The following is a 22,953-nucleotide window of genomic DNA, read 5'->3' on the forward strand; positions in this document are numbered from 1 at the left end:
ATGGAGCATTTGCTGACTGGAAATTTTATGAACCATTGCTGCAAACCCAGAAGTTCATTTCATCACTGGCAATCAGCTCCTGTCCTCAGGGAAACCTAATTAGGTACTACAGGACTTTTGATGTTGCTTCCATGGTAACCCCCTAGTAATGGTGTATATGCAGAATATATGCTCCAGGGTGTTTAAATTTATATATGTACATATATATATATATATATATATAATATAAAATACATTATATATATATAAATAATATATCCTAAGAAAATCTGTAATTTTTTCCTTTCGCTTTGTTTCTGTGTATATTTTTTTAAAAGATGGAAATTTTCCCTGAAGTTTTCTTCCCCACAGAGAGGGAACAGTACACAAAAGGGCTTTTTCCATTTTTTCTCCTTTAATTTAGAGAAATTCATAGTTGTGCAGGATTGAAAGTTTTTCAGGTTGGTCAGAGTGTTGAAGCAGGAATTTGGCCTCCTCCCTGATAGCTGAGAACGTTTTAATGACATATTTTTCTTAAAAATCAGAAAGGTCTCAAGACTTTCAAAATAGAATGGGGGAGAAATGAGTGAATCCAATGAATTGACTCTAAACTCATCCTTAAAAAAAGAAAAGGCAAGCTTCCCCGCGTGCCTGCCCCTCTGCAGGAAGTGTGGGGAGGCCTCGAGAGCCTGAAGCTGGGGCTCTGCCATGTGGCCGCTGGAGGCACGGGTGGTGTCCTTGTCTCCCTGTCAAGGCAGCCTGTCTTGGGCCCTGCAGAGATTGCAGCTGAACGGCCCCATCCTGAGGTGGCCAGATGGCCTTCAGCGCTGGCCTTGTGATGAGCTGGCGATGACGTCTTTGCTTGGTGAGACACTCTAACCAGGGAAAGTTCTGACCTGGACTCCCTGAGGTGCAGGTGACAGGGGAGAGAGCCTGTGACCTACCCGTGTGCCACAGCTAAAAGCCAAGGGCTTCTGGAGAATCCCTGAATAACTGAAAGTACCTTCTGCACTGCCCCGCGTTGGCCGTCCAGGGATAGGATGCCCATGCTGACCTCTTTGTTAGCTGCCAGCGAATCCATTTACCCTCAGCATTTGCCAAGGCCCACTGTTCCCAGACTCCCTGCTGTTTCTCTCCAGTGGCCCCCCCCAATTCATTATGTTTTGCCTTTGTTCCCCGATTCATTCTACTGGTTGACTTCCTCACATCTGAGAAAACACTTTGTATGCAAAACAACGAAACTGCTTGCAAAACAACTTTTTTAATGCTCTGAGTTATTTGATATCTGAAATGATGTGTCTGTGGGGGCAGTGGGGCTGGGGGAAGCTGGAATGGCCCTTGACCCTGATCTCCTCCCCATCTAGTCACCCAGCTGCTGGAGAAAGACTGGCCAGCAGACGTATCTGAGTGGCGTGAAAACATGGCGACGGGTGAGGGTTCCTTCCAGGGGCTGTGGCATAAGAATCTAAAAGGAAAACGTTGGGCATGGTAGGCACATGGCCTGGCTTTTCTAATATGTGCCAAAGAAAAGAATTTGTTTTGTTATATATTAGTTTTGTTGCATAACAAAGCACCTCAAAATATAATGGCTTGAAATAGTAACAATTTAGGTCCCGTTTCTGTGGGTCAGTAATTTGGGCTGGGCTCAGCTTGGTGGTTCTTCTGCTGGTCTCACCTGGGGTGAGCTTCTGCCACGCAGATGGTCTAGGATGGCTTCTGACGCCTGGCAGCTAGTGCTGGCTGTAGGCTGGGGTGAAAGGGATACTGAGGCCATGTGTCTACAGTGAGCCTCATGGGGCTGACATTTTTCAAACCCCTGCTGTATCACACTTTCTAATCTTCCACTGGTCAAAGCAAGGTACATGGCTAAGTTCAGACTGAAGGGACTGAGAAATAGGCTGTGCTGGCCGAGCACGGTAGCTCACACCTGTCATCCAAGCACATTGAGAGGCCGAGGCAGGCAGATCACTGGAGGTCGGGAGTTCGAGCCCAGCCTGGCCAACATGGTGAAACCCCATCTCTACTAAAAATACAAAAATTAGCCAAGTGTGGTTGTGGGTGCCTGTTATCCCAGCTACTTGGGAGGCTGAGGCAGGGGAATCACTTGAACCTGGGAGGCAGATCACACCATTGCACTCCAGCCTGGGTGACAAAAACAAAACTCTGTCTCAAACAAACAAACAAAAACAGAGACAGAGAGAAATAGGCTATACTTCTTGCTTGGAGGAGAGGCAAAGTCACATGTACAAAAGTAAGTGAATGGGATGGGAGGAATTTGTGGCCATTTCTGCAAGTTGCCTCCTCCTCCTGTGTATCTGAAGCATGCCTTCCCAGCACTGCTGAAGCCCTCCCTAGCCCAAGAAGCTTTTCAAATGGCATCGGAATCGGGCATCTCTTTTACTAGGGCTACTTGAGATTATTAACTGATTCAGGGGACATGCATTTGATTCATATTTATATCCACAGTGGCCTAACCTTGTTGATTCTTACTAATTATTGTATTGAACTGAGCTCGGTTAGCCCTCCTTTTTCTCTAATTACAAGCTCCTTAAAGGAAAGTTGGGAATCACTGTTGCATAAAGTCTCCCTCCCAGAGCTCTCGGAACTATACCAACAGGCTGAAAATCCTGCAGGCTCTCAGAACCACCAGTTAAGTGGAAGCGGGATTGGCCTGGAGTCACTTCTGGACAGGGCGACTATCTGAGGAAAGAGTGGAGCTTTCGGGAGAGCAGAGACTGTGGTACGGACACATTGCATCTTCAGGCCAGTCACACCCTCAGTGAGTGAAATCACTTTTTGAGGCTTAGGGGGCAGAAAGATTCAGTGACTCAGAGAATGTGGCTTTCCTTTCCCATTCAGGGAAGCCAGCGTGCAAGGAGCAAACGCATGCCTGGTCAGGAAGAGACTCGTTGGTCGGCCCTGGGCCTCTGCGGCTTCTTCTGCTCTGGAACAGCCCAGAGCAGACCACTCGAGGGCCACGGTGTTCCCTGCCCCATGCCACACTCTGTCCACATCAGCTCAGTATTTTTCCAGAATCCATCAGAGGCCAACAGTCAAGCTGGTCTAGAATCAGGGCTGGATGCCGCAGACTAAGCCCGGGGAGGATAGGCCTCTGCGGAGCCGCGTGCACACCCCCCCTGCCCCTCTGGTCCAGTGCTACTCAAGATCCTGCTTCCAGACTTGCTCTAGAACTTTCTAAGGCTTGGAGGTCACCTGGGACAGTTTATTCCAGGATGAACCACCCTTTGGGAATAAGAGGGTGTCCCTTCCCGTGGTGTGAGATGAATTGTCAGGCCCCTTGTGAGTCACAGGCTTAGGAATGGATTTTCAACAGGAATTTCCATTCTGGGTGTTAACAAGGACCACGGGCAATCTGTCCCTTTCTTCATATGACACAGTCATCCGCCTACCCACCCCTTTATTCACCAAAATTCTACTGGCTGCCCACTCTGTGCCAGGCAACGTCTCAGGCATGGGAGGGGAGTGAGATGAGCCGGGCATGGTTCCTGTTCCTGGAGAGCTCAGGTGCACTGAGAACACAGATGAGGTGGGACACGCCAGCCAGAGGGTCTGCGCAGGACCACAGAATTATGGCTCTTTAGAGCAGGAGGTGCCTTGGGATTGTCTAGTTCTTTCCCTCAGCCCTCAGAGGAGGAAGCTGAGCCCAAGACGGGGAAGATTAGTCTAGGGGCAGACAGTAAGTGGGAGTTATTAATTCACTAAACAAAGATTTATTGAACACCTACTAAGTGCTAAGACCTGGGCTAGGCTCTGGAGATGCCACATGGAACAGGGAAGACACAGCCCTTGTCTCTTTGGAGCTCCAACTGTGACTGGGGGTGGGGGTGGGGGGATGCCCAACCTGGTGACACTTTAGACTCACTGGGGAGTCTTAAGAAAAACCCCATGGTCAGGGCTCCACCCCCAGAGATTCTGATTGACTTGGTCTGGGGTGGGCCTGGGCAAGGGTATTTTTGAACAAGTTCCCCAAGTCATTCCAATGTGCGATGTGAGTAGGTTGGGAACCACGTTTAAGGGGAGAGACAGCAGAAACCTCACAAATGCAAATCAATAATAATTGGGATTGTGCTTTGTTAGGAATGAACGGAATGCATTGAGGAAACAGCAGGGTGGGGATCTGCCACCTGCTCTGAACCGGGAGGGAGCGAGGGATTCCAGGGGTCAGAAGGGAGAAAACATAGAGTGCCCTCACACAGGACAGCAATGGGGTCTTCTGGAACATGTCCCACCCTTCAGATGCATAAAACCCTGTCTAGCAGAGGCTTTTAATCTGCAACCTGAAAACTCTCCCCCTACCCCCTACTCAAAACACCCCCTCTTTATACACACTGTTTATGCGTGTCCTCCAGGCCAGCCGTCTTAACCCCTCATATTTTTAGAGTAGTTAGTGAGGCACTGTCCAACTTTTTATCTGCATTACTGGATCCTAACACTAACCCCACGAGGCAGGCAGGGCCAAGGTCAATATTCCCCTGTTGGAGATGTGGAAACAAGCTCGGAGCCGTCATGGAATGGCTTAAGATCACATGGCTAACAGCTGGATGTGGGAGACTTCAAGCTAGCTCTCCCACCTCCAGCTCCACTACCCCGTGTGGCCCCCACCTTCCCTGTACCAGCAAGCTGCAACCGAGGCTGGGCTAGGTGCCTGAGAGGCAGCTGGGGACACCCCCCTGGGGACCAGCACCCTTCTGTCGCACTGGGCAGAGCTGCCATCGCGTTCTCCACTTCGTTCTGACAGCTTACAGTGCCGCTCCTCATCAGGCAATCAAAGGAATCTGTTACTCGTTGCTTCCATTCCTGCCCAGAGTGAACCCAGTTACTATAGTAACTGGATGCAATTCTTTATTACAGAGTAGATGGTTTTAATTTTGTATTTGAAGAGTTTGGCCAGGCAGTCACGTTGCCATGGCTTGGCCTGTCGGGCGGGAGTCAGAAGCAGAGGGAACCCTTTGAGCAGCCATTAGGGCTTTCTAATTGCTGGGGAAACCTGTGTCTGGAAAAACCCAGGCTCAGCTGCACTGGGGAAGGAGGAGGGTGAGTCTCCAGCTGGTGCTGTGCTGAGTACTGTCTCCTGTTCAGAGATGACAGCTCCCTGATTAGAACCACCAGGTGAGCCTCTCAGCCAGTTGCTCCCATAGAGCCCTCTAGTTTCCCCTCAGGATCCCCATGGGTGGGTGGGTGGGTGGGGGGCTGCTCAGAGCTGTGTTATGCAACTCTGAATCCCCTCCCACATCACTAAGGGCGTCAACATGTTTGTGGAATGAATGAATGAGTAAATGAATGAACAAATGATACTTTGTAGTTTATGAAGCCCTTTTAACCCATTGACTCCTTTGTTCCCCATTATGGCTCTGTCGGGGTACAGAGCGGAAAGAAGGAGAAACCGAGGCTCAGCAGGTGAGAGGGTTGCCTCCTAGTGCTCCCTCTCCTGCCCATGGCTCTCAGGCCCCACTGAATTGCCTGGAATATTCCCCTTGCTGCAGAAATATATCACAGGTAGATGCTAAAGGCAAGGCAAGCATCACTCACCTGACACCAGGCCTGGTACCATAGGTCCTCTCCTGGGTCCTCGATTCCTGCTGAACTGTAAGGAAGGCAGCAAAGTGAAGAGAGAAAGCTGCTTGGTGACTAACTTTGAAACAGAGCAGAAGCTTCCTTTGGCCCGTCAAGGATGGACAGAATAAAGGGCCCCTCATTCCCTGACCTCCCTGTGCAAGGGTTAGGAAAGGAGGTTTCACTCAGCTTTCAGCCCCCACAAATCCATGCTGATCCAGTCTCTCTGTTACTTTTTTTTTTTTTAAAGACAGTCTTGCTCTTGTCACCCAGGCCGAGTTCAACAGCGTGATCTTGGCTCACTGCAACCTTCACCTCCTGGCTTCAAGCGATTCTCCTGCCTCAGCCCCCTGAGTAGCTGGGATTATAGGCATGCACCACGACACCCAGCTAATTTTTGTATTTTTAGTAGAGATGGGGTTTCACCATGTTGGCCAGGATGGTCTCGAACTCCTGACCTCAGGCGATCCGCCTGCCTCGGCCTCCCAAAGTGCTGGGATTACAAGTGTGAGCCACCGCACCCAGCTCTCTGTTACTCTTTCTGTGCTGAGGTTGTATTTCCAGGTTAAATAAAACCTCCACCCAACCCTTGCCCCAACATTAATTTCCCCTAACCCAGCCTAGTTTCTTTCCAGCCTTGCAGCTCAGGCCTTCCCGGGACGCGTGCATGAGCTGCTCTCCCCGCCAGGAGGTGCTGATGCTGGTGCCCTTTTTCCTGAGCTCATGTTAGGCCACAGGACCCTGCCCTCCCCTCCTTAAAGGCAAACATAAGCAGCTTTGGGGAGCAGCAGCTGTCTGTGGCTGTCGGTGGAACAGGCAGCATATGAGGCTGGGGTCTCGAGTGGCATGTGTTTGTGGATGAGCTGGGACAGGCGACAGCCAGATCTGCTGGCGGGCCAAGGGCCCGGTAGAGAGAGGACAGAATGTGATGATAAATACTCCACTCCCGCTCAGAAGTGAGGTGCACACATGCACAGGAGGCCCACACTGAACATATGCCTGGATCTCAGGCCTCACCCTCCAAGAATCCAACCATCCCAGCTGGAGAAGACCTTAGAAGTTTCTCATTTCAGTCTCGGATGGAGACTGAGGCCACAGAGGGGAAGGACGTGAAGTCCCTTTCACAGTCATCAAATGTGGTGGGACCCCGCAGTGGGACCTGCCCGAAGGCAAAGGCTGGGCGCATAACAGGTGCTCAGTCGGCTCCTGCGTGAACCGGCATCCTCATGTTGTGACAGCAGGAAGCATCTTCGTGAAAGGTTAGGGCTGGAAGGGAGCTTAGATATCACTGAGCCCAACTGTCATTTTACAGAGAGACTGAGGCCACATCCATTAATAATGCTAAAACTAAGAATAGCTAATGGTGACATAGCATGCAGGGGGCTAGGCAGGATTCCACGCGTGTCGCCTGTGCGAACCCACTGCGGCCTCACAGCGACCTCCGTGCGGCGGTTATCACCATCGTCCCCAGCTGAGGTGACTGAGGCACAGGGAGGTTTGGTAACTTGCCCAGGACCACAGTGCCAGTAGCATTAGGATTAGGCAGTCTGGCTCCGGAGTCCGTGCCACGAACACTTCACTGCGCCGCCTAAGAGCACAGCTCTGCCAGCCAACACTTGCTGCCCCTTCTCTGAGTGGGGAGGAGAAATCTGTGCCAGCCCTTGTGAGTTCACTCATGCAGGAAACATGACTTTTTCATCTTCACATCCCCTTCCAGGGCTCAGCTCAGGTCTGAAAGGGGCTCAGGGATGTGTTTTTAATACAAATGAGTTGATCATTCTCACCATCGTGAAACAGCCTATTTGGCACCTGTGTCCTGGAGGGAACCTTGAAAGTGGCTCAACATAGAACACTTGTGGTCAGCAAAAAGGAGGGGTTGGTTCCCACACACCAAGCAGTTCTCCAGGGGACATTTGGCTGCGTGTCCTGCAGTGTGACTCCACCCTGGCTCTGTCTGCCAGGAGTGAGTGTTGGCTCCCCCGGGCTGAGGGCTCAGTCCCACCACATTGGCCCCCCTTCCGATGCCGGTCACCAGCCCCAGGTTGTTTGCCCTGAGCCTCTCACCAAGTGGCAGTAAATCAGGGGTTCACAGGATGCCCTTCTCAGGCTTGACTGATTCTCTGGAGCGGCTCAGAGAACTCAGGGAAACATATTTACTGCTTTATTATAAAGGACTTTACAAAGGATTCAGATGAGCAGCCATATGGGAGCAAAGCAGAGGGCAGGGTGTGTGGGAAGGGGTGGAGTTTCCATGCCCTCTATGGGAACCCAACCCTCTAGGTGTCCAGGGACCTCCATGTGTCCAGCTGTCTGGAAGCTCATCAAAACACAAAGGGGAGAATGACAGACACTGAGGGTGGAGAGTGGGAGGGAGAGGAGCAGAAAAAATAACTATTGGGTACTGGGCTTAGTACCTGGGTGACAAAATAATCTGTACAACAAACCTCTGCGACACGAGTTTACCTGTATAGCAAACCTGCGCATGCATCCCTGAACCTAAAATAGAAGTTAACGAAAACACTGCCTTTTTGGGATTTTATGGAAGCTTCATCACACAGACATAATTGATGTCATCATTGGCCACTGGTGATCAACTCAAGCTTCGGGTCCCTCTTCCCGCCCAGGGAGTGGGGGGTGGGGCTGAAAGTTCCAACCTTCTCATCGCCAGATCGGTTCCCCTGGCAACCAGCGCCCATCCTGGAGCTACCCTGGATTCCCACCCTCCACCCCAGACACTTACTTGTTTTCTGATTAGCAAACACAAGACACTCTCCACTTTGGAAATTCCTAGGGTTTTAGGAGCTGTGCCTAAAGCAGGATGAAGACCAAATGTATGATTTCTTATTAGAAATCACTCTATCTCGGGAAGCGATTTGCAGAGGAGGAAAGTGAGGCCTAGAGAGTCAAAGCGTCTCAGCCAGGGCCTCCCAGCCGGACCTGAATCCAGGCTTCCTAGTCCCCATCCAGGGCTCTTGCCACACAGCGAGGCCTCTAAAGAGCATGCTGAGGTGGTCAGGCTGACCTGAGCCCAGGAGCCTGCCCCATCTGTCCTGCCTGGGCCCTGCTGTGCACCTCCGGGTCCTGGCCACACTAACAGACTCTCTGCTCCCACCAGCTCTTCGTGATTGACAATGGCGCGGATGACTGGCGGATAGCCATGACCTACGAGCGCATCCTCTACATCAGCCTGGAGATGCTGGTGTGCGCCATCCACCCCATTCCTGGCGAGTACAAGTTCTTCTGGACAGCGCGCCTGGCCTTCTCCTACACACCCTCCCGGGCGGAGGCCGACGTGGACATCATCCTGTCTATCCCCATGTTCCTGCGCCTGTACCTGATCGCCCGAGTCATGCTGCTGCACAGCAAGCTCTTCACTGATGCCTCATCCCGCAGCATCGGGGCCCTCAACAAGATCAACTTCAACACCCGCTTCGTCATGAAAACGCTCATGACCATCTGCCCTGGCACTGTGCTGCTCGTGTTCAGTATCTCTCTGTGGATCATTGCTGCCTGGACCGTCCGCGTCTGTGAAAGGTAGTCCACCTGGGGCCTTCTGAGTGCAGAGCCTGTGCTGGGACAGGGAAGGGAGGAGGAGCAGGGGTGCCAGGGGGTATATGGTCTGATGGAGGAGACAGGCATGTACCCAGACACCTGGAAGGAGACAGTGGGAAAGCGGGGAGTGCTGAGTTGGGTTGAGCATGAGCCGGAATTGCAGCATTGGAACCAAGGTAAGGTGGGAAAAAGGCACAGAATTTTCCTGATTTTCTGTTCCCTCTTTGCAAACCAACATATCAGAGCATTTTGGTTACATCATTAATGCACGTATACCACGTTACAATTTCTCCCTCTTGGGGATTAACAATGCTTATTAGCATTTTAAAGGCTCTGAGAAGTCCTGCAGTAATGAAACCAGTTTATTTTTGTTTAGTTCAGACTTTCTCAATGGTATTTGCTCGCAAATCCTTTTTATTATAAAGCGCTATTGGTACCTTGCTACTCAAAGTTTAGTTCACAGACCAGCAGCATTGGCATCACTGGGAACTTGTTAGAATTCCCAGAATCTCAGGCCTTAATCTGGAATGATTGAATCGGAATTTGCATTTAACAAGGTCACCTGGTGATTCATATGCACCTTAGTTTGAGAAGCACTGTACTGATGGAACATACTTTGGGAAACGTTGTTTTAGGAGGATGGTGGTTGGGAATGATTCAGAGAAGCTACTGGTGGGATAGAAGGGAGATGTGACCTACTGGAGATCCAGGGCTCTAGAACAAAATGCCAACTCCCTGGGGAAGCCGTCATCAAGACTCAAGGGTAGGACTGAGGCTACCTCCTTCCGCCACCCTCGAGCTGCCTTTCGTGACTCTTCTCCCTCACAAGGGGTCCTGGATATTCATTTTATTTATTTATCTATTTATTTTTAAGACAGAGTCTCGCTGTCTTGTCCAGGCTGGAGTGCAGTGGTTCAATCACTGCTCACTACAACCTCCGCCTCCCGGGTTCAAGCAATTCTCCTGCCTCATCCTCCCCTGTAGCTGGGATTACAGGCATGCACCACCACACCAGGCTAATTTTTGTGTTTTTAGTAGAGGTGGGGTTTCACCATGTTGGCCAGGCTGGGGTCTCGAACTCCTGGCCTCAAGTGATCCACCCACCTCAGTCTCCCAAAATTCTGGGATCACAGGCGTGAGCCACTGCACCCAGCCCTGTATATCGTTTTAATCTGATTTGATATGTGCGTCCAAATCTAGGTTAGAAACCTTGATTCTGCCCCTAAGTAGCTGTGAAACCGAGGATAAGTTACTTAAGCTCTCCGGGCCGCAGTTTCCTCATTTTAAAATGAGAATCACTTGAGATAGAATGAAGCTGTGTTTACTTGAGATCGATTATTTTTATTATGCTGGGAAGTATGGTAAAGCATCCCCTGTAATTTACACAGATCCTGGTAGTCACCCTTAATTCGTCAACACTTGTAATTATATCGCCAGACCTTCCATGTACCTGTGTCCTGGCAGAGGCCAAACAAGACAAGCCTGGAGAGGAGGTAGTCTAAACACACCCCACATGGGTGCCTTGAACCACATCTCCTCCCTGTTTTGAGACGTTCTGTTTGCAGACATTTCTTTCAGCGTTTTGGGCAGCAGACACACGGTCAAACTGAGGAGGGCATTCTGCTGCCGCAAAACAAGGGCCCTCCAGGACGCAGGTTCAGGCTCTGAGAGCCCGTGCGGTGTTGGAAGACCTTTCTCACACACAGAGCCCCAGGGACACACTACGCTCCCCTATTCAGAACCTCGCCATGACTCAGCAGCTGACATTGCAGCATCCACTCTGAGTGGGACCACACTGCACGGGGCTTCACGAACCTTCTCCGGTAAGCAGACACTCTTCCCTCAATGGAGAAAGCACGGGCTTGGGTTCCGACCCCAAACCGCTCATGGCACTCTTAGCTGAGCAATATCGTGCCCATCACTTCACCTCTCTGGACCTCAATTTTCGCATGTGAAAGCCGGATACAGGACTTCTTATTAGAGTCAAGCAAGGTCGTATATATGCACTATGCATTGCAATCCAGTCATGGTGAAAATGAATAATAATAGCATAGATCCCTTGATAACACTTGGGAATTTTGTGCTGCCTTCGTATAATTAGGACGGCCCAACTTCGACCATACACTGGCCTATACTCTTCCTGTTTTCCTTTCTAATTGATGGAAGCCACGTTGTCTGTTGACAATAATAATGGAATTTGTGTAGCCCTTTAAGCTATTGAAGCCTTTCACGTCCTCAGATGGTCTCTGGCATGTACTTCAGATGTGCAAACAGGCCGAACAGGCAACAAAGTACCTGCAAGTGAGTCATAGTTTATCGAACCTATCGTAAGAAGGGGCGACTCTATGTTCCCTGGGGAAAAAAGCTTGTTTTAAAGAACGTAGTTTGCACAGTACTTAGATGATGCCTCTTATTCGATGTTGCATGGCTGTCCATAGCTTCCAAGCTGAGAATGGTTACCCTGGCCGCCGGTGGGCCGCTGGGTCTCTCGTTCTCTCTCTCTCTCTCTGCAGACATGGCTCACAAGCCCCAGCTGAGACCAAGGCACAGAGAAACAAGGAGCAAATCGGAAATTCTCCGAATGTTCCCTTCTCTTGCGAAATGGCCATTTGATCAAAGACTTAGGTATAACATGAGGTGTATGAAAGCATGATGGATGCTATTGTAGCTCCCCTGTGCTAGTTCTGTGTAAAATCCACATGCCATCCCAGCGTGCCCTCACGACGGATCTGTGAGAGGTACCTCGACTGAGGGATGAGAGCCGGGTCCTGGAGGGGCATCCGGATGAAGCAACGTGTCATCCACCATGTGGATGTATTTGAATTGGACATGAAGGCCCATGGTAGCGTTGAGGAAACTGATCGAAAGTAACCGGCCCGAGGTCACAGAGCTATTAATAGTAAGCGTGGAGCCAGAATCTGAACTCGTTTCTGACTCTGAAGTTCACGTGTGTGCCACCAGCCCAGGCTGAATCCTGCACATACAAGGAAATCATGGCCTCGACTCTCCTGGCAACTTGCCGGATCTCAGAGTCTCCAGGCCACTGACACCAACATGTGAACCCCAGTCTTGCTGTTTCGCCTGCCTCCGCTGCCTAACGGTCTTTACCCTGTTATCGTGCTAGGCCCCGGGCTGCCTTCATATTCAATTCAAACACATCCACGTAGTGAATGGAGGGTTGAGTCACCAGATGCCCCCTCCAGGGCCGGGCTCTCATTCCCTCAGCGGGGACTGTGACCGAGGCCCTCTCTTAAGATCAAGCCCCTTGCCTGGGGGCAGCAAACTCCCAGGGGAATCTGTCAGGGTGGGAGTTCAAAGGCCCAGCCACTTTTGCTTCTAACAGGATACTCCAGGGTCCCTGAGGGATCGCCTAAGGGCCCTGTTGCCACTGCACCAGGGAGCTTCCCCTATACCCCACAGGTATTGATCCTGAGAGCAGCCCCAGTAAAACTCCCACGCCCAAATCTCAGCATCTCAGAGACTCTTTCCCAGGAATCTGCCCTATTAATAATATTGATTCCTAAACAGGCAAAGCACTTCTCTTACAAAGACTAAGCAATATTTTTAGAATCAAGTTTAAGTGATCATGGTCTTTCCCAATGTCAAATAATAAGATTGGCAGAGACCTTGAGGCAGGCCTTACTCAGCCAGAGACTGACAGAGGCGAGAAGCAGGGGAAGCTTCGGGGAACTGAAGCATCAGACCAGGGTGGTGTGGACAAGATGACCTTGATATCTCTCAGCCTGATCTGATGATGATTCTATCACCTTAGGCATCAGAGAGGGTAAGTGACTTGCCCAGGGTCACACAGCATCATGACAGGTTCTAGAAAAATCCACAGCTGCTGATGCCCAGAGCCTGTTCACATTCCAGGTGGCTTTCATCAGCCTGGACTTATCTCTAGTATACACACACTTCTGAAGTTGCTATGGAAATCCCTCTACAGCAAGATGTATCTAAAAGACAGTTCTCCTATCTTGGGTTGGTTTTTACGTGACAACAAAGGTTTTCATATTTCCTCCTCCCAAGGAGAGCGAGTGGGTTCGTAATTACGCAGAACAGCCGTGCCATGGGGAGGGCAGTGCCCAGTTGCTGGGAGGGCAGTGACAACAGCGGGCTTGTTTTCCTTGGCCCCTGGAGAGGCATTACATCATGGGTTCTGAGGCCTGACAGTTGTGGCACGCGGCATTCTCTGGGATTGTCCTGGCTGCCTGCCCACCTCCCACAGGCCTCTCAGGGAGGAACCTCCTGATTATACACTGTCAAGCGCCAAGCAGCCTTACTGGGAGAGACCATCTGAGGCTCGGGTCTGACTGCGGCAGCAGGTTGGAGAAGCCAGCTTTCCTAGCGGGCCTTGAGCAGTGGTCTGCCTGCTCACCTTCGTGTGTTTATCTCCTTGGGAGGAGCGATAAGGCCTCCCATAACACTGATGAAGCGGGCTGAGCTGGCGGTCCAGAGCGGCGCTTTGTAGATGACCTTCCTGTCCTCTTGAGTGGATTCCCTTCAGACCCTTTGGACCCTTCCCTCTGGTTCCTCCTGAGGCTCTAAATTCTGCAGCAGGCTGTCTCGGTGTCCCAGGCCTTCCAGCCTGTCAACAGGTTTTTGATGGTGCTGGTTAACTTTTGGGGTACTGATACTTAATGAGAAATTTGATTCCGGAAACCTGGCTCCTAACGGGGGAGAAAAACAATTTGTGGCCCATGAAGAGAGCCGCCACTCCCATGGTAAGGAGATAAAAAGAGGCTTCCTTCCTGCACGGTCTCTGTCACTGCCTTGTCACCCTGGTCTACACTCACCAGCAGCGGGGAACAAGACCACACTCCACAGTTCCCTCCTCGCTTCTCCTTCCCCAACCTCCTACCCACTCCAAGAAGGGGGACTTCCACTCCAAGAGAACAGTAAGGAGATGGTCATTTCAGGGGTGAAGCGCTCTACAAAGGGTTGATGGAAGCTTGCTAGCTAAACCCTGTAGGCCGAGCAGAGCCCGGCAGAGCCTGGGAACACTGGGGCCGGGCGCCGTGGTTTCTCATGGGCTGCTTTGGTTTGAATTGTAACCTCTGATGTGGGGCATGTGCACAGTGATCCACGAGACTACGGGAAGAAATGATCAGAACTTCTATTCATAGTTATTTTTACCTAAAAAAAAAAAAAAACCTGGCTAGTGTTTAATAAATGGGTAGAGAGCAATACAGGTCTGTAATTTATAATAAATAAGTGTATAATGGAGGAGAGCATGCTAAAAAATTTTTAACTGGTAGGAGCCCATGATTTTAAAAGTTTGCAAATCACTGGTTTATGGTATCAGAGGACTAGTTAGGATGGGAAAGTATCCTACCACCTGGGATGAAGCCTGCTAGACCCAGGGACCCTGCCCTCTAGCTGGAGAAGTGAGAAGTTAGCCTCTCATAGAGATGGAGTAGCCTGTGGCAATCCCCTGCTGGTGCCAGGCAGAGAGATGGAAGGCTCAGGAGGGGAGGTGGGTGGGGGTGGGTGGTGGGGAAGCGACAGGTATCCGGCTGGAGGCCTTTGAAAAAAACCTCCAGCATTAAGGAAGAGGAAAATAATCCTGAAGATTCCCGGAAAATGCTTAATTATGAGAAACAAAAATCAGCATTAGAAGAATCTTGGGCGGCCAGGCATGGTGGCTCATGCCTGTAATCCCAGCACTTTGAGAAGTCAAAGCAGGTGGATCACCTGAGGGCAGAAGTTTGAGACCAGCCTGGGCAACATAGTGAAACCCCATCTCTGAAAAAAAAAAATTAGCTGGGAATGGTATGCACCTGTAGTCCCAGTTACTCAGAAGGCTGAGGTGGGGGAATCACCTAGCCTGGGAGGGCAAGGCTGCCGTGAGAGATTGCGCCACTGCACTCCAGCCTGGGCAACAGAGTGAGACCCTGTCTCAGAAAAAGGGAAAAGAAAGAAAAGCCTTGGGCATCTCTAATAGGGTGCAAGAAGATATGATCCCTATGATAGGGAAGAATGGGCAGATGTGAAATGAAAATGTATCTGGTTCACATAGGCACTGAGTTCCAGAAAACTAAAATTGTTTTAGGAAAAAAAAAAAAAATCCACCAAAAATGGCGATACTTTTTTTTTTTTTTTTTTTTTTTTTTTTTTTTTTAGGTGGAGTCTTGCTCTGTCGCCCAGACTAGAGTGCAATGGTGCCATCACAGCTCACTGCAAACTTCTCTTTCCAGGTTCAAGCAATTCTCCTGCCTCAGCCTCCTGAGTAGCTGGGATTACAGGCACCTGCCACCACACCCAGCTAATGTTTGTATTTTTAGTAGAGACAGGGTTTTACCATATTGGCCAGGCTAGCCTCAAACTCCTGACCTCGTGATCCACCCACCTTGGCCTCCCAACGTGCTTGGATTACAGGCATGAGCTACCTTGCCCAGCCATGCATTACAATTTTTTACATGTGGAATGTGGAGGCAAACTTAAAAAATTAAAAGTTCTTTCAGAATGCAGAAGAGATAAGAGAAAGGATGAAGAGGACAGAATTGGAAGCTATAGGATCCAGGTGAAATCTAAGAATTAGAGTTTATTTCAGAGGAAGAAACCATGATAATTTGGATAAAAGTGTAATCAGAGGTATACACAATTCAGAATTGGCTTAGGTAAGGGGATGCTGTGGGTGGGGATTGTAGATCGGAGTAGGCAGATCAAAAAGGGTTCCTCTTTTTTTTTTTTTTTTTTTTTTGAGACGGAGTTTCCCTCTTGTTACCCAGGCTGGAGTGCAATGGCGCGATCTCGGCTCACCGCAACCTCCGCCTCCCGGGTTCAGGCAATTCTCCTGCCCCAGCCTCCTGAGTCATTGGGATTACAGGCACGCGCCACCATGCCCAACTAATTTTTTGTATTTTTAGTAGAGACGGGGTTTCACCATGTTGACCAGGATGGTCTCGATCTCTTGACCTCGTGATCCACCCGCCTCGGCCTCCCACAGTGCTGGGATTACAGGCTTGAGCCACTGCACCCGGCCTATGGGTTCCTCTTTTCCAGTTAGAATGTGGCGGACAGGGGAAGCTACCCCTTCCTATCCTGACACGTTTTTTTTCTGGAATTTATGGAATCATAAGGTTAAACAATGCGAGAGGCACACAGGCATCCCAGAGCTGACTCTCCCTCAGGAACCCTAAGTTCGAAGAGTCATTAGAACGCTTCCACAGCGTTTTAAGTTTGGATCCACTCTGTCATTTGAGTGAGGCAACTAAAGAGGAATAAAAGTCGTTCTTGGAGTTTTCTGAGCTCAGAAGGTCAACCACTTACACTTTTGGGGGGAACTCGTTTGCCAGTTGACCAAAGGATGAATCACAATTAAGATCTTAATAATGAAATGATGTAAAGAAAGATGGGTAGTCGTTGCTAAAACTGGGCAAACATGAAATCAAGACTAAATTTATGCGTGGTTGCAAAACCCCTAATTCTAATGTCAAAGTAGATTCTGGAAAGAGTAGATGTATGAAATCAAAGCAATAATTCAATAATAATTAGAGGGTTGCAAATCCTCAGATTAAAATTTGAGAGGAGAAGGCTAGAAGGGATTGGTAAAAGCATGCCAGATTCGTTGTCTTATATAGAGGAGTATTTTACAATAAAGCCCTATTACTCAGTTTTAGCAATCAGAGAAATAGTGTTTTTAAACCTGAAGGAACCACAGGTAAAATTTTATAAGTATAACAAGAAGAATAACAACAGCATCAGCCATGTATTGTTTCATTTAATCTATGCGATAGCTCTATGAGATTGTATCTCTATTCTGTATGTAAGGATGTTGAGACTGAGCAATGTGCCTGAGCAATGAGCAATGAGAGGCTGAGCAATGTGCCTCAGGCCACAGAGCCAGCAGACCTGAGACTCCAACACCAGCCTGAGAGCCTTTTCCCTACCCTGAAAACATGTACCTCCCACACAACATCAGAGCCCACGTAGCTAAGACAGAAAAAAATAGAGGAAGCAGGAAGGAAGAATTTAAAAACTAAGTGTGAAAGAAGATCAGAGAAAAACAAACTTAAAAGTTTATAATAATCAATATAATTGTGTTTACCTCCTTGTTAAAAGTAAATGTCTCTTAGATGAGATTTAAAAGCAAATTTTAATTGCATGCAATTTACAAAAGAAGTACCTAGAACAGAAGGACCCAAAAATAAATGAAGAGCAAAGATTTATTGGGTAAGTAGAAATCAGATGGCAAATAAATAGAAATTCGCATTTTAAACCTAGTTGAATTCAAAACAGAAATCATTAAATTGTCCAAAAGAACCATTTAATATGAATAAAAGTGCTATGTATAGTAAAACCGTGAATTTTATACAAGAGATTGAGAATCTGAATTATTAAATGTTTTAATTAAGTGAGAAATATTACACTTCGTAGCCTAGAAACAAATAATGCATCTTCTTTTTAAGCATCCAGGGAACACTTTAAAAAATTGATCAACTTCTTGGTCACAAATTTCAAAACATTAGAAAAATTGCTCAAGCTGTATTCTCCAACCATAAGCCCATAAAACTCCAATTAAAAGCAAACTTTTTGGTGGGACTTTTAAAGCAATCTCCTCAATTACAACAGAGAATTCAAAACGGCCATTAAAGACTATTAGAAAATTCAACAATAACGACCCTATATATCAAAACTCAGGATGTGACCAAAGGTGTACTCAGATGAAAGATATCCTTAGTTTTTCAGGCATGGCGGTGTGTACTGATAGCGCCAGCTACTTGGGAGGCTGAGGTGGGAGGATCGCTTGAGCCAGGAGTTCGAGCCAGTAGTGCGTTGTGATCGTGCCTGAGGATATCCACTGCCCTCAGCCCGGGCAACATAGCGAGACCCCGTTTTTAATAATAAAAAAAGAAAAAATGAACAAGGAGAATAATTGAATCCATGAGAACATCAAAACAAAGTTGGATGTGGTGGTTCGCACCTGTAACCCCAGCACTCTGGGGGGCTGAGGTGGGTGGATCACGAGGTCAGGAGTTTGAGACCAGCCTGGCCAATATGCTGAAACCCCATTTCTACTAAAAATACAAAAATTAGCCGGGTGTGGCGGTGTGCACCTGTAGTCTCAGCTACTTGGGAGGCTGAGCCAGAAGAATCACTTGAACCTGGGAGGTGGAGGTTGTAGTGAGCAGAGATCATGCCACTGTGCTCCAGCCTGGAAGAGACACTGAGACACCATCTCAAAAAAAAAAAAAAAAAAATCCAAAAAACAAAAAGAACAAAACAAACCTCAGCAGGGAAGATTAAGTTTATAAAAAAGGCAAAGTCAGGAATTAATGCATTTAAAAACCAGAACAGCCTAATTTATAAATCCAAAAGATACCAACTTCTAAAATATAAATTTAATTGAAAAGAAAGAAAACACAAAATTCGAAATTTTAATGGAGAATAACTACAGATTCCGAGGATGTTTTAATAAATAAGTAAGAATAGCTTAACTTTTTGGAAAGAGACCATTAAGGGACTTTCTGTACTAGATGTTAAAGTGTATTATAAAACTAAGAGTAATTAAGTCCCTCTGGCATTACTGAAAAATCAATAATGGCAGATCAATGAAACCTAATGGAAAACCCTGAAATAAACCCTACTGTGTAAGAACCCAATATACAAGAAAGAAAGCCAACTGGGAAGCAGTAGATTATTCAATAAATGTTAGTGGAGAAATTGGAAGCTTGGATGAAAAATTAAATTGGAACCCTAGCTCTCACCAGCCACCAAAATAAATTCCAGGTGGATTAAAAAGTCAGATGTAAAAGAAGAAACCACGAACAAGCTCCAGAAAACAAAGTGAGTATTTAATCAATCCTGAGAGGAGGAAGAACCGTCAAGCATAAAATCTCAGAAGAAACATGAAGGAAAAAACTGGCGTGTTTGATTACATCATACACATAATTTTAGATTTCAGTCCTTCAAAAAATATGAACTTATTTATATGTTAATGCTAGAAAAAATACTTGCAGCAAACATGACAAGGAGTAAATATCCCTATTATACAAAGCAATCTTAGAAATCAGTCAGAAGAACTCATCTCCCCAGTGAAAAAAATAGGCTAAAGATAAGACCAACTACAAAGGAAGAAATACGAAAAGCCAATAAAATAAAACACACAACACATATTCAGTCCCACTAATCAAAGAACTGCAAATTATAAGAACAAGGAGAATTACTTTTTCTCCTCTGGAATTGACAAAATTTTAAATAAATATAACTCATGGTGGAGAGTCTTCTTATTGTTGGTGGTAGGGGTGGGTAGAGCGGTCTCACGCTGAGGGCAAGAAGGAAATTAGTACCACCTTTCTGGAAAACAATGTAGCAATTTGTCACAGGAGCCTTGAGTTTGTAACTTTGATCTGGGAATTCTCTTTCTAGGACGCTATTTTAATGGAATAATCAATTTACACCAAACTGCGTCTGCATGGGGCAGTTTATAATAGTAAAGAATGAGAAACCAAGTAAATATCTAGGATTTAAATGGTTAAACAAGTATGTCACATCCATATGATGGGTTAGCAAGATTTTACAAAAATCAAATCAACTTTTTTTTTTTTTTTGACACGGAGTCTCACTATGTCACCCAGGCTGGAGTGCATTCTCAGCTCACTGCAGCCACCACCTCCTGGGTTCAAGCAATTCTCCTGCCTCAGCCTCCCAAGTAGCTGAAATTACAGGCACCTGCCACAACACTTGGCTAAGTTTTTGTATTTTTAGTAGAGACAGGGTTTCTCCATGTTGGCCAGGCTGACCTCGAACTCCTGACCTCAAGTGATCCTGCCTTCCTCAGCCTCTCCAAGTGCAGGGATTACAGACGTGAGCCACCGCGCCTGTCCTAAAAATCAACCTTTTGAAGATTGCAATAAGGTAGGAAAATAGTCATGATGTAATACTTGAAAAAGGAGCATACAAAATAGCATTATGTAGGATGTTACCGATTTATAGATAGATGCAGAAATACTTGGAAAATACATAGAAACATTAAGTTGATTTCCCTGTGTTACATGTGATTTTTATTTATTTATGAGGCGGAGTCTCGCTCTGTCACCCAGGCTGAAGTGCAGTGGCGCGATCTCAGCTGGAGTAGCTGGTACTACAGGCGAGCGCCACCACGCCTGGCTAATTTTTGTATTTTGAGTAGAGACGGGGTTTCACCATGTTGGCCAGGCTGGTCTGCAACTCCTGGCCTCAAGTGATCCACTCTCCTCAGCCTCCGAAGGTGTACATGTGATTTTTATACTTGGAAACATTAAGTTGATTTCTCATGAAGTTACATGTGATTCTTTTCCATTACTTTTTATTGTATTTTCAACAATGGTAATGCATTTACATATATAATTTTTTTTTTGGTAATGGAAAGAGGTAGCATTGGTTTTTACACACTTGACAAAGCCCCTCGTCTTTCCATCAACGCGGGGTGGAAAGTAAAGCTGAATGGCTCCGTTTTTACATATAATTTTCTGTAACAGGCGCAATGCAAGTTCTTTCTTGAAGGGCTCTCTTCGGACCCTGCAGCCAGTGGCCTTGGTGGACCGGGCCGCGGGGCGCCTTGGCGGGGCCGAGTGCTCCTTCGCGGGCGGGTGCCTCCCTTGGAGCCCCCTTGCCCGGCCGCTTACCGGAGCGCCTGAGCCGGCACGCGGGCAGGTGGCGCTCCGCAGGGGGCGCGGATCGAGGCAGGCTCCACTGGCTCTTCAGCAGCCACCGGGATCTGCGGCCCCGCAGAGCTGCGGGGTGCGGTGCGGAGAGGCTGCGAGTCCGTGGGTGGTTCCGGGGTTGGGGGGTCCGGGCGGGGCCGACGCTCGCTCCGCCAGGGGGCGCAGAGCCCGCCGGGTGGGCGCCGTCCGCACCTGCAGGGACGAGCCGCTGGGGAGGAGCAGAGCGTTCAGGGTCCCTCTCGCAGTGGCGGCAGCCCGCAGTGGCTCCAGGGCGGCTGCTGGCTCCTGGCTCCTGTCTCGAGTGGGATCCCATTCTGATTTCACGTGCGTGATTCGCGGTCTCCAGTTCCACTCTCTCTGTCATCTCGCATTCAGCCGTTCTTTCGTCTTCGTCATTGGCAGTATTTTTGTCCCCTTTGTCACTTAAACTGCTAATTTGTAGCTAGTTTTCTGTACTTTTATATTAAATATATATTACTTAGCTATTATAAGTAATGGATGATATCTCTTAGAAGGGAGAATCAAGAAATGGGGTATTTATTAGCTGGGCATGGTGGCGTGCACCTGTGATCGCAGCTACTCAGGAGGCTGAGGCAAGAGAATCGCTTGAACCCGGGAGGTGGAGGTTGCGGTGAGCCGAAATCGCACCACTGCGCTCCAGCCTGGGCAATAGAGTAAGACTCCGTGTCAAAAAGAGAGAAAGAAAGAAAAGGGAGAGAGGAGAAAGAAAGGAAGAAAGGAAGAAAAGAGAAAGAAAAGTAAAAGAAAACAGAAACTGGGAAAACAAGGAAAATCCCCCTAAAATTTGCATTCCAAAGCACTAAGTTTGGGACTGTGAGTGCTAACTGAAATCCATATTACTTTGAGAAACGATTCCATTTTTTCCAGTCAAGTCAACCCCCAATTTATTCCAAATTATTGGCTGTATTGCACCAAACCTGGGTTTCCCTCCACTCTGTCCTGCTGCGAAGTCACCAGTGTCTTTTGTCTCCAGGATTTTTGCCTTAGGGAGACCCAGTCAAATGCCAGGCTCCTTCTCCAACTGGGGAGGACCATTCAGCCTTTGCCACTGGAATGAATTCCTTCCCACGTCTGCCAAAGATGGTACACAGCGACAGGTAGTGCCATGCTAGGTGTGTAGGAGAGAAGTGACTTCCTTTCTTACAGTGGATGCCTAAGGGCGTGGGGCTTTGTTCTCACCCCCTCCCCTACCAGCCTCCTTGGAGGGACTGAGGTAAGGAAAAGGAAGGGGTTCCTGTAATTGACGTCAGCCACATCTATTTGTGGGCTGACCTTAGTCAAGCAGGAAATCCATACTCTGTCAGCTTTTCCATCTTTCAACTTTGGGGTGGTTTTGTTTGCCCTTCATGATGTCATTGTGCCCTACACTTCCGGTGCAGAAAGGACGGGCACCTTAGCTGCACAGGCCCCTTCTCCACGAGTTTGGTGGTCTAGGCTGGCTCTCAGGAGCGGGGCTCTTCACCCTGCTGTGTTTACCCGCCCAGAATGGAGTAAAGCCAGACTGGCTTGCACAGCACAGCTGCTGGAAGAGTTTTTAAAAATGTGATTTTTGGCCAGGCACGGTGGCTCATGCCTGTACACCCAGCACTTTGGGAGGCTGAGGCAGGCGGATTACCTGAGGTCGGGAGTTCGAGGCAACCCTGGCCAACATGGCAAAATCCTGTCTCTACTAAAAATACCAAAATTAGCCAGGCGTAGTGGCGCACACCTGTAATCCCAGCTACTTGGGAGGCTGAGGCAGGAGAACCGCTTGAACTTGGGAGGTAGAGGATGCAGTGAGCTGAGATCACACCATTGCACTCCAGCCTGGGTGACAGAGCGAGACTCCATCTCAAAAAAAAAAAAAAAAGTGATTTTTCTCCTTCCATTTAATATAGACTCCTCTATCCCCTGGGACTGGGCTGAGAAGAGATACGGGTGAGAGCATGCCATAATCCCTGAGTATCCCGCCTCATTCCATTCGGTCTGGGTGCCTGCCTGCCCCCTCTGCACAGAGAGTTTAAGGGGCAGCCATCGTTCCCTGGCTGCCTTCCAGTAGTGGCCCTAGGATCCTGCTGGCCCTAACACACCTGGTCATTTTGTTTTCCCAAATGGCACCTGGGAGCTGCCTGGTAACACAGCCTCTGCGGGCCCTCTCAGACAGGGCCAGACATGCTACAGCAGCCCAGATGCAACCCAG

General features: G+C 48.3%; 1 protein-coding gene across 3 annotated transcripts in view; it reads left to right on the plus strand.

The window, feature by feature from the left end:
* The window catches only part of KCNN3 (potassium calcium-activated channel subfamily N member 3), a 167,152-nt gene that overhangs the window by 92,265 nt on the left and 51,934 nt on the right, over positions 1-22,953 (plus strand). For all 3 annotated transcript variants that reach the window (XM_032265108.1, XM_032265109.1, XM_032265110.1), the window contains exon 3: positions 8,669-9,087. In XM_032265108.1, coding sequence (XP_032120999.1) covers positions 8,669-9,087 — 419 coding nt within the window. The remainder of the gene's footprint in view (positions 1-8,668; positions 9,088-22,953) is intronic.

The sequence above is a fragment of the Sapajus apella genome, unplaced genomic scaffold, assembly GCF_009761245.1.
Source record: "Sapajus apella isolate SASKATOON/1434 unplaced genomic scaffold, GSC_monkey_1.0 scaffold148, whole genome shotgun sequence".
Taxonomy (NCBI): Eukaryota; Metazoa; Chordata; class Mammalia; order Primates; family Cebidae; genus Sapajus; species Sapajus apella.